Here is a 12635-nt window from a genome sequence, read left to right on the forward strand (position 1 = left end):
ATAAATGCAAAGAAATCCACATCGATGAGATAGATTTCTCTCTCAAATTAGTAAAAAAAAAATTTTCCGAGTCAGTGTACATAGTGGAAAACAGTCATTTGCAAACTTCATATGACAACATAAATTATGTAAAATTTCTCTAGAGTCAATTCATAATACCTAGTATAAGCCTCAACAATTTGCATACAGTTTGAAAAAGAAACTCCATTTCTAGGAACTTATCCTAGGGAAATAATCAGACAACCCAGCAAAGTTATATGTTAGGAATGGTCACAAAGGCATTATTTATACAGCAAAGTAGCTGAGCATGCAGTAACATGAGATTAATTAAACATGACCTGGTAAAATGACTAAATAAAATATTATTTAATGGTATTAAAAAATATTCACAATAAACAGAACAAAAACAGAAGACTACAAAACCGTTTCCTTTTTTGTGTGAAAATGCATGGAAAAAGATTGTTAACTAAATGTTAACAATGGATATCTCTAGACGATGGAATTACAAGTGATTTTTTTTCCTTTAGCTAATGTGAATTTTCTAAATTTTATACATTAAATTTTTGTAGTAAAAAAGTCTATTTTAAGGAAGTCAAAGATGCTAGGACTCTAGTAGGCAGCAGGCAGTTACCTCTTTTTCATTGCTAGCCAGACCCTCCGTGAGAGGAGCATAGAGGATCAGGTATCCTGATGCGCCAGCCACTGCGTTCCATTTTGCCCTCAGACTATTCTCAGTCACATCATACAGTTCAAGGTCGGAAGCTATAGGTAAAGAAACTGCAAGAGAAGATTTTTTTTTAATGTTCAGTCATTTATCAGTGTGCTTATTTCAAAGCATCTATGCATTAGCATCTATTATGTAAACATAGTTTATTTTCACCCTTAAATTTGTTCACATAGCTTTGTAGGACCCTTCTGGAGAGTAAACATAGTGAATGTTTAGAAGCAGGAATGACATCTTGTAGTTTGTTATATCCCACTACAGTGACGGACACACTTCTCTGGGAGCCAGTCAAGAGCAGAGAGACTATTCTGACCATCACTTTATGCCTATCACCACTCACAGTGTCTGATATGCAGTGGTCATTAAAAATTAGTTGTTGGGTCACTTAATAAATGACAAAATGGGTGGCTGGACAAACAAATACTTGAATGAATAAATTACTCATCGATACATTTAATTAGAGACAGTGATAAAGTATCACTAAGTCAGTAGCAATAGGGTTTGAGAAAAATGGAATAATCAAGAAACAAGATCGGCCATATTTGACAAGTAGGGAGAAAGAGATTAAGGATAAATTGCGAGCCGGCCCCGTGGCTTAGCGGTTAAGTGCGTGCGCTCCACTACTGGCGGCCCGGGGTTTGGATCCTGGGCACGCCCAGACGCACTGCTTGTCCGGCCATGCTGAGGCTGCGTCCCACATACAGCAACTAGAAGGATGTGCACCTATGACATACAACTATCTACTGGGGCTTTGGGGAAAAAAAAAAGGAGGAGGATTGGCGATAGATGTTAGCTCAGAGCTGGTCTTCCTCAGCAACAAGAGGAGGATTAGCATGGATGTTAGCTCAGGGCTGATCTTCCTCACAAAAAAAAAAAAAAAAAGGATAAATTACAAGTTCCTGGGTTAAACCAAGCCAACGAAAACCATGAAACATTGTTTTCAAACATAATTCTAAGCCCTCCATAATCGGTTCCTACCTGCTTTTCCAACCACAGTATCAAGTTTGGGATTTTGCTTACACAAGCAGCTCTCTGTCACACTTCTATTGGAGTGTCTATAGCACTTTACTGCACTAGTGTGTTTGCATGTCCTTGGATTGAATTCCTTCTCTTACTAGACTAAAACTTACTTGAAGGCAGGGATTGTTGCTAAGATATTTCTGCAAAGTGAAGGTATTAACACCTGCCTTACAAATTGTTGCAGAGATAAATTCAACAATGTATTGGATGTGACTGTGATTATCATAATGCCTGGCACATTGTTATTGGTGTGTTTACATTGCTATTGCTCTATCAAAGGCAGAGTTTTTAGACCAACTTTATATAGTGCCTGGCATGTAATAGGAACTCAGTTAATGTTTGAAATAACTAAATGAATGGGTAATCACATTTTTTAAGGTTATCTTTCTCAGGATTCTTTGAGTGTTTGTGTGTGTGTTATCATGATCATGCTCAGGTAAGGAATTACTAGTATTCATAAGCTTGTTTTAACTACAATGACATGAATAATGAGAACTGATGTAATGTAATTTCCTTGGTATTCCACTGGGCAGGAGAGCTACAGAGTTCCTTCTCTACATCTATTGACAAATTCAAGCCCAGTGCTTAGTTCATAAAATGCATTCACTAAATATTTGTTTATTAAATGATTAAATATTTTGCACCCTTCACCACTGAGTTTGCTCTCTCCTAAATATATCAGAGTTTTGTAATATCTCTCCCAATGTGTAGCACCTGCAAACACCGTGAGAACCATTGCCTATGAATTTGATGCCCTCAATACAACCTAAGCAGAATTCCAGTTTAGGCAAGGCCATCTAAGCAATGCTGTACAAAGTCATAAGTGGGGTAGAATTCAATACATACGTGTAGTTTCAGTTCCCCGTAGGGCCTCACTAGCGGTGTGGGCATATATTGCGAAGACTGCTATCTGATACTCAGTTAAAGACATCAAGTTCTTCAACATTGTGGAAGATACACTCCCATCTACCACCACCTGTTTAAAGAATAGTTTGAGAAATAAGACTATGGAATATCTCACATGCAGAACTGAAATCAAAAGCAAGAATATCTTTAGCAAGAATATTTCATTAAATATTTTCTTATTTATGCCATGTCATTTTTTTCCACTGTGGCAGTCAATTCTCCTTGAATTTCTACATGAAGTGACATACCTTTTATGGAATATGTCCAAAAATCCCTTACTAATTTATATCTAGTGTAAATTGTGTCATTCTCAGGCTAATTATTACCCTATTCTTGTTCACTTAATAACAGTAGACATGTGATATTTTTCCATGGAGCTTTGGGAAGCATTTAAAAGGTTTATTAGTCATGAAAAAGATAGAACCATTGGAAGCACTCTGATTTTTTTTAGTCCAGATGATTTAAAACTCCATGATCTACTTCTCTAACACTTAAAAAAGAAATCATAAATCCTGCCATAAGACAGAAGAAAATTGTGAAACATTCTGAGGTCAATCAGAGGTTTGAAAAACAAAAGGTTAGTACTTCAAAAAAAAAAGAAAGGGCAATTTCATCAAATTTTAACATATTCCCTGTGAATTGCTGTATCAAAGATAGGAAACAGGAAGGATCCAATCACCTGGCAATAGGTGTTCTCTCCTGTGGGCCAACCTATGAAAAAAACCAGCCACAGATGCTTCATTATGGCTTCTCCATTGCACTAATCTCCACAAATATCCAGGAAATCCCAAATCCTGGAGGACTATATGACCACATAATTTGGAACACACAGACTTCATTAAGGCAGAAGCTCAGACCACTCCCAAACAAGAAAGAATAAATGAACAGTAAAAGAGGGTTCTGGCCAGATAATAACTACTGATTCCTTTTGCTTTAGAACACATTAATTTTAAAAAGAAAAAAAAAGTCAAGACAACTTGTGTTAGAAATGGATACATGACCAGTTTTGAGAGTTATTCGATGGAGGTGAGAAGAGAAGATGTAAATATCATAACCCAGAGAGAGAGAACAACATGGACATATGGAAATGTATTTCCCTCAAATAATTTTAAATGTTTGTGACAGAATAATCTCCTTCTACATACATTTCTTTCTTGTCCTCACTACTATAGAAGACTTGAGAGAATAAAAATAATGGTTTGAAAATATTGTCTCCTTATTACCTCTTCTGGTTTTCCACCCCTGGCAGGATAATACACAATTCTGTATTTTTCCACTTTTCCTGGGGCATGAGTCCAGTTAACCATAAAGCTTCTGGCAGTGACTTCAGAAGTAATCAACTCTGTAGGTGGCCCAATGGTGGCAAAGGCTGATGCTAAATTAAAGAAATACATAAAATGAACCTCTTTCCCAAAATTATTTCTTATGAACCTAGCAAACTCCATTAATTAGAAATGACTACTGATTTTATGCTACCTCTAAGATTTTCATCTCTAGGTAAGTTGATTCAGTTATCCATTCCTACATTTGTTCATTGAAACATTTAAGTGTCTATTAGGGACCAATCGCTATGCTAGATTTTGAGGATGCGAACTTAAATACGACATAGTCCTTGACTCTCTTTAACTTTCTTAAAGATATTGCTATAGAATAATAAAAACAAAAACACAACATTAATTGAGCATACGTATACTAAAGGTTGTCTTCTGCGCTCTTTAGAAGTATTATCTCATTTAATTTTCAGTAGTTACCATTATTGTTCCCATTTTGTAGGTGAGAAAATCAAGGCATAGTGAAGTTAAATAACTTGCCCAAGTCTCACAATTAGTAAGTATCAGAGCTGAGATTTATTCTCGAGCTTCTTGATACAAGAGCCTGTGTTTTTAAGCATCAGAGGGTACAGCTTCTATAATGAAGACTTCAGTTCAACAAGTGGTCAATATCTAAAAGTAAAAAGAGACAAAAAGGCAACTAACATATACTGAATGCCCACTAAGAGCTAGACACTATGTAAGTACTTTGTGTGTGTTATATACATGTTAAAGCAAATGATTCTATAAAAGATTTGGGACACGTAAAGTTCAAAGTCTTTGAACTTTAGGACTTCTTATTGTCCAGGGGCACTTACTCAAAGGAACTTTAGTAACCATAGTAATGGGAAAAAACCATACTTATGAACACTAACTGTGGCTAGGAACTGTATTACATGATTTATCAGCAATCACATGTTTTTTTGTGGCAATATCTGGGCTTTCAAGTAGTCTCATTAAGAAGCTCAGAGAAATTTGTTCAGGAAACTACTGCTTGGCTGCTCAACCTAGTCCCAAGAGATCTGGTCCAGGGAAGGAAGAATGATGGAAGACAGAAGGAACATGTAGCCAAATAGAATCACACCACACTCTGGATACAATGAGGGCAGGAAATAAAACCAAACTCTTAAAGGAGGATCTGAACATTACCCTCTTCTCAGATCACATCCCTACAAGCCAGGTGTAACCTGCAGACCAATGATATGAAGGACAAGGGTTAAAAATCCATGATGGCTGTGTTTCCAGGAAGATAGAGTAGATGTACTTTTCCCTATTTTTCCTGCTAAGTACAAGTAAAACTCTGGAAATTATATATAAGACAAGCATAAGAAGATGCTGACAGAGAAAAGAAGGTAGATGAGCAAGGGACTATGGGACCCAAGAACTAATACAGTGGTGAGTTCCCTGAGTTTTCCTTTTGCATTATATATCCCAGACATGTGCTGAAGAATCCAGTAACCTAGAAACGCCAATAGTTATGGACAAAAAAGCCCCAACAAAGCCTGCTTTCTCTAGCCAAAGGACCAGGAAAGGGCCAGCCGGCCAAGACAGAAAACTTTTAGGCAATCACTGCTCTACTCTAGACAAATATCTCAGAAAAAAACTGTGGCCCCACCCCACCTCATGCCAGAAAAGTCCAAGTAGGCAGCCAAGACTTCCACTTTTCTTGGCTGTAACAGAGTGACCCAACATTCACCCCCATCCCATCACACAGCCAGGGTCATGTGAGAAAAGGCCAAGTAGGGAAGAGAGATAATCATCCCTGACAGGTGGTAATGAATCCTTCCACTACACTCCCATCTGTGATACCAGTGGAGACCACATGAAGAGCCTAGACTTCCAACACCACATGGTAGTAGTAAGGCACCACTCCTTTTTCCCTCTGGGCTGGTGTCAGAGGACATCTAGTGGTGAGTCAGTACTTGAAGAAATAATGCCTGAAAATTTCCCAAATTTGGCAAAAGATGTAAACTACAGATTCCAGAAAATGAGTGCACCCCAAACCGATAGGCCAACAGAAATTCACACCAGGACGTACCTTAGTCAACCTTCTGAAAACTAAACTCAGCGGAAAAATCTTAAAAGCAATGGGAGAGAAATGACACCTTACTTATAGGGGGAAAAATTTCTAATGACAGCAGATTTCTCATCAGAAACCATGGAGGCCAGAGGGAAGTGGTACAACGTTTTTCAAGTATTAATATAAAAAAGTTGTCAACCCCAAACTCTATATCTAGAAAAAATTTCTTTCAGGAATGAAGGGAAAAATCAAGGCTTTCTCAGATGAAGTAAAATTAAATAATTAAGAGAAATTTCCACCAAGACCTATCCTAAAAGAATGACTAAAAGAAGTTCTTTAAACAGAAGGAAAATAATCAAAAGAAGGAATCCCGGGACCAGAGAAAGGATGAAAGAATGACAGAAAAGCATAAAAATATAGATAAATATAATACATTTTAATTCTCCTCTTGAGTTTTCTATATTATTTTTGATGGTTGAAGAATTATAACAATTTCTGATGTAGTTCTAAATACAGAGAGAGGAAATATTTAAGACAATTATATTATACACAGGTATGGTAAAAGAACTTGAAGGAAGGTGAGGTTTCTACACTTCACTAAAACTAGTAAAATGTCAACACCAAATGTATATTTAATGTAATACTTAGAGCAACCACTAAAAAAGCTATATAAACAGATTCTATCAAAAACATTATGAATAAATCAAAATGGAGTTCTAAAAAATGTTTGAGTAACCCACAGGAAGGAAAGATAAAGAAAACAGAGAAATGAAAACTGGAGAGAAAAAACAGGGGAAAAAACACAAATAAAATAGCAGGCTTAAGCCCAAACATATCAATAATTACATTAAATGGAAATGGCCTAAACAAGCCAATTAAAAGGAAGAGATCAGCAGAGTGGATTAAAAAACATGACCAACTATATGCTGTCTACATGAAATCCACTTCATATATGATATGGGTAGGTTGAAAGTAAATGGATAAAAAAAGTTTTATCATGTAAACATTAACCAAAAGGGAGTAGAAATGGCTATATTATTATCAGATAAAGTAGAGTTCAGAACAAATAAAATTACCAGAGACAGAGGGACATTACATAATGATAAATGGTTAATCCACCAAGAAAATATAGCATCCTAAATGTGTATGCACCAAAGAGCTGCAAAATATATAAAATAAAAACCGATAGAACTGAAGGAAGAAATAGACAAATCTACAATTAAAGATGGAGACTTTAACACCCCTCTCTCAACTATTAATAAGACAACTAGAGAAAAAATCAGCAAGGATACAGAACTCAACAAGACCATCAACTAACAAGATTCGGTCAAAATAGAACATTGCACATAACAGCAGAATACACATCCTTTACAAGCATTCATGGAGCATATACTAATGTAAAGATAAACCATATCCTGGGCCATAAAACACACTCAGCAAATTTAAAAATTGAAATCATACAGAGTATGCTCTCTGATGACACTGAAATCAAAATAGAAACCAACAACAGAAAGATAATAGAAAAACATCTAAACACTTGGAAACTGTAAACAACACACTTCTAAATAATCAATGCATCAAAGAGGACATGTTAAAGAAGATCAGAAATTATTTTGAATTGAATGAAAATGAAAATACAACATATCAAAATATGTGGGACATTGCTGATGCAATGTTGAGAAGGAAATTTATAGCATTTAAGTAATTACATTAAAAGAGAAAACATCTCAAATCAATAATCTGTTTCTACCTCAAGAATCTAGAAAAATAAGAACAAAATAAATCCAAAACCAGCAAAAGGAAGAAAATAATAAAAATAAGAGCAGAAATCAATGAAATTTAAAACAGAAGAAAAATAGAGAAAATCAATGAAACCAAGAGCCAGTTCTTTGAAAAGATTTTTTTTCTTTAAAAAAGGACAAGCCTCTAGCAAGATCAGTAAAGAAAAAAAATAGAGACAACAAAAATTACCAATATTAGGAAAGAAAGAGGAGCTATCACTACAGACCCTCAAGACATCAACAGAACAATAAAGAAATGCTATGAACAACTCTACACACACAAATTCTATAAGTTCTATGAAATGGACCAATTCCTTGAAAAGCAGAAGCTCTCCCCCCAAGATGGAGAATAGGCAAGGATGTTCATTCTCATCACTCTTATTCAACACAGTACTGGAGTTATAGCCAGTGAAATAAAGCAAGAGAAGGAAATAAAAAGCACAGAGATCAAAAGGGAAGAAATAAAACTATCCCTATTTGCAAATTATGTGATGTTCTACATAGAAAATACCCCCAAATTTAGAAAAAGACTCCTAGAATGAATTAGCAAGTTCAAATAGTAGAGTTATAGTATAAAAGATAACATAAAAAATATAATTGTATCTGTATATAGCAGCAATGAACACGTGGACACTGAAATTAAAAATACAATACAACTAAAATCTCTCCAAAAAAAATTTACATACTTAGATGTAAATAGAAAAAAACCTGTAAGAACTTGTATTCCAAAAACTACAAAATCCTGATGAAGAAATAAAAGAATATCTAAACAAATGGAAGGATTTACCGTCTTCATGGATTGAAAGAATCAACATAGTAAAGATGTCAATTCATTCTGAGTTGATATTTGATACTTGAGAATTGATTAATGCAATTCCTATCAAAATCCCAACAAGATTTTTTGTATAATAAAGATTATTCTCATATTTATATGAAAAGGTAAAGGAAGAAGAATAGCCAAAAAAAAAATTGAAAAAGAATAATCAAGTGGAAGAAAGTCTACCCAATGTCAGGACGTACTCTACAGCCAGAGTAAATCAAGACTGTATGACACTGGAAGAAGGTTAGACATGTGGCCCCAATGGAACAGATTAGAGAACCCAGATATAAACCCACACAAATTTGCCCAACTGATACGTGACAAAGGTGCAAAGCAATTCAATGGCAGAAATACAGCTTTTTCAACAAGTAGTGCTGAAGTAATTGTACATTGATAGGCCAAAAAAAGAAGCTTGAACTAAATTTCAAATATTTTATAAAAAAATTAACTCAGATCCTAGAATTAAATGCAAAATATTTTAGAAAAAAATGTAAAACTTTTAGAAAAAAATACAAAGGAAAATCTTCAGGATCTGAGGACAGGTAAAGCATTCTTAGAATTGACACCAAAAGCACTAACCATTAAATTAAAAATTGATAAATTGGATCTCATCAAAATTGAAAGACTTTTGCTCTGCAAAAACCCTTGTTAAAAGGATGAAAAGACAAGCTACAGATTGGGAGAAAACACTAACAAACTACATATCCAACAAAGGATTAGTTTCTAGAATATAAAGAATTGTCAAAACTCAACAGTTAAAAACTAAACACAAAAAATAAAACCAAAAAAAGTCCAATTAGAAAATGGGCAAAATACATGAACAAACATTTCACCCAAGGGGATATACAGATGCAAAATAAGCATGTGAAAAGATATTCCACTTCATTAGCTATCAGAGAAATGCAAATGAAAACCACGAGATATTACTACATACCCATCAGAATGGCTAAAATAAAAGATAATAACAACAAAAAATGTTGGTGACAACGCCTAGAAGCTGGATCACTCATATATTGTCGGTGGGGATGTAGAATACTACAGGCACCCTGGAAAACAGTTTAGCAGTTTCTTAACTAAAACTAAACTAAATTAAACATGCAGCTACCATATGATGTAGCAATTGCACTCCTGGGCATTATCCCAGAGACTTGAAAACTGATGTTCACACAAGGACATATACATGAATGTTCATAGCAGCTTTACTTGCCCCAGCCAAAAAATGGAAACAACACAGATATCTTTCAATTTGTGAATGGTTAAACAAACTATGGTACATCTATACCATGGAATACAACACAGCAATAAAAAGAAAAGAGCTATGGATATATGCAAGAACTTGGATGAATCTCCAGGGAATTACTCTGACTGAAAAAAGCCAATCCCCAATAGTTATGTACTACATAATTCCACTTATATAATATTTTCAAAATGAAAAATATTTAGAGATGGAGAACAGATTAGTTGTTGTCAGGGCTTCGGGAGCGGTTGGAGGAAGGATATAAGTGAATGTGGCTATAAAAGGATCACAGGAAGGATCCTTGTGGTGGAAATGTTCTGTATCTTGACTGTATCAATGCCAATATCCTGCCCGTGGTTTCTCAATATGTTACCATTGAGGGAAACTGGTAAAATATACTCGATCTCTAGATTATTTATTACAACTTTACATGAATGTACAATGATTTCAAAATCCAAATTTTAATTAAAAAAAAAAAAAGATGGTCTAAATGCAACACCATGGAGAAAATTATCTAGTGGTTAAAATATTCCCCTTCTCCACCACAGAGCCTACCAATATACTCTCTTTTCTACTCTGATGATTCACGTCTTACAATAAAGGACTCTATTTAGAAAGTCAACATGAAAAATGGTACGAGTTTTCATAATCCACAGTAGACTTTTGTGCAGGGTGATACCCCCATGCCCAGAATGACTGTTCTGTCACTCTTTTACCTTTGATCTCCCTGTCCTGTTCTTCCACCCTGGAGCAGACAGTCCTCGTCAGGCTCTCCACCACTGTGTGCATCAGGTCAAATTCGGCGACGTTGTACACGTGAGTGCTGTCTGGTTCGGAGGCGATCTCCTGCAGTTCATTCTCATCCGCATTTTTCACCCCTTGCATTGAGGACAACAGAGAGGGTCGTGACATTCATGCCCCATTTGAAAAAGCAACTACAGGGAGCCTGACCCGAGCCCATCAGTCGCCCCTGCAATCAAAGCATCAGCTACTTTAAAGAGGCAGTGCTCATGTCAGACTGGCTTTTAAAATCACCTTCAGAATCATTTTTAACTGATTAGATCTTAATTTTGTTAACAGGAAGATATCCTGATGAAACTAACTTCTGTCTTGCATGAATATATTGCAGAAGCAGTAGTAATTAAACCAGTATTCTAAACTATCTTCAGGTCCAAATTTCTATTAAATAAGTTTACTTAAATTGAGAGATATTGCTAGAATAAAAATTATATATATAAAATTATTATTATTATTATTATTACATAGCATTAAGAGAAAGCTTGGGAAAATTTCTTCTAACATACCTAAGTATAATTGGCTGGCTAGGAATCACTGCAATTTTGCTAATGGAAATAGGGAAGCTCTGGTTCTTCCACAATATTTATTGAATTCCATTACTACAGGTCAAGTGCAACGCTGGGTGTTTGGAATACAGCAGAGAATAGAGTGAGACAGAAAATCCTCATTCTTCACGCAACTTTTCCAGTCTATCTTAGCAATGGTTGCTAACATTTAAGGGTGTGCTTACTCTGCCTCAAGCACTTCAGTGTTTTATGTATATTGACATATTTAATCCTCACAACCAATCCAATGAGTTTGGCACTAGTGTTTCTTCCATTTTACGGATGAGTAAACTGATGCACAGAGAGGTTTCAAGGAAACACAACTAGTAAGTATACAGCTGGGATTCCACCCAGGCAGTCTAGACTCAAAGTCGTATGCTTTTAACCACGAAATCAAGCTGCCTCTCAGAAGAGTGTACATTAAAATGAGTAAATATTTACCAATGAAATTAGAAATAGAAAAAAGGAGGCAAGGGTTGGTTTTTTTTTTTTTTTTTTGGTGAGATCAGCCCTGTGCTAACATCTACCAATCCTCCTCTTTCATTTATTTATTTATTTTTTTGCTGAGGAAGACTGGCCCTGGGCTAACATCCATGCCCATCTTCCTCCACTTTATATGGGACGCCGCCACAGCATGGCTTGCCAAGCAGTGCATTGGTGTGCGCCCAGGATCCGAACCGGCGAACCCTGGGCCGCCACAGCGGAGCGCGTGCACTTAACCGCTTGCACCACCGGGCCGGCCCCAAGGGTTGGATTTTTTTATGAGTGAGTGTGAAGGTAGATTTCTCTTCCCCAGGCTTCAGCGAACAAGGAGCATTTCTTTCTAAATCCCTGTCATTGCAATCATCCGAGGGCGTTAAAAAGAGGTACTATGGAAGCGCTGTGCCATTTAATTTATCTTCCAACCTCAACATATTAAGTAATGAAGCGATGATTGTCTCTGAACTATTTGCTTTAGAGGGTTATAAGATAATAAATACTACTGATTTCCAGGTAATTGCAATAGAAAAAGTCCAGGTCACATCTAAATGAGTTCACTTAAAGTTTTGCTTAAAAACTCATCCACTCACTATTAACAAGACCAGAAAATGGAGAGGAAACACATAAATTAATCCTTCATTATTTTAAGTCTTCCGCAGGGATTTCCTTTGCTGGACAAAAGGATAGGAAAAAAAAAAATCAATCTGATGTATCTTGCCTGAAGGACTTCTACAATAGCTTCTAAAATGCACAGTTAGATCTGTGTCCACAATAACAAAGTAACACTGAGTGCATGCAGAAGCAATGAGCTTAATGTCAATAATGCTTTTCATGGCATATAGTTAAAACCAACAAGTTTGGATTCGTATAAGAATATTCTAGGGAAGATAGCTCCCAATCTGTCTCTTTCTCTCTCTCTCATTTTTCCAAACAGAATTGTTTGGCTGTTGCAAAAAGCCTGGCAAAGAGATGAAATGGTCATCATGACTTGGAA

The 12635-nt window shown here is 35.8% G+C and overlaps 1 protein-coding gene across 8 annotated transcripts in view; it reads right to left on the reverse strand.

Moving 5' to 3' along the window:
* The window catches only part of COL14A1 (collagen type XIV alpha 1 chain), a 227104-nt gene that overhangs the window by 137670 nt on the left and 76799 nt on the right, over positions 1–12635 (reverse strand). For all 8 annotated transcript variants that reach the window (XM_087447497.1, XM_087447499.1, XM_087447496.1 and 5 more), the window contains 4 exons: positions 10535–10696; positions 3874–4025; positions 2591–2720; positions 632–777 (listed from right to left, as the gene is read on the reverse strand). In XM_087447497.1, coding sequence (XP_087303623.1) covers positions 632–777; positions 2591–2720; positions 3874–4025; positions 10535–10696 — 590 coding nt within the window. The remainder of the gene's footprint in view (positions 1–631; positions 778–2590; positions 2721–3873; positions 4026–10534; positions 10697–12635) is intronic.

The sequence above is a fragment of the Ceratotherium simum genome, chromosome 23 (assembly GCF_057802395.1).
Source record: "Ceratotherium simum simum isolate JZ-2026a chromosome 23, ASM5780239v1, whole genome shotgun sequence".
Taxonomy (NCBI): domain Eukaryota; kingdom Metazoa; phylum Chordata; class Mammalia; order Perissodactyla; family Rhinocerotidae; genus Ceratotherium; species Ceratotherium simum.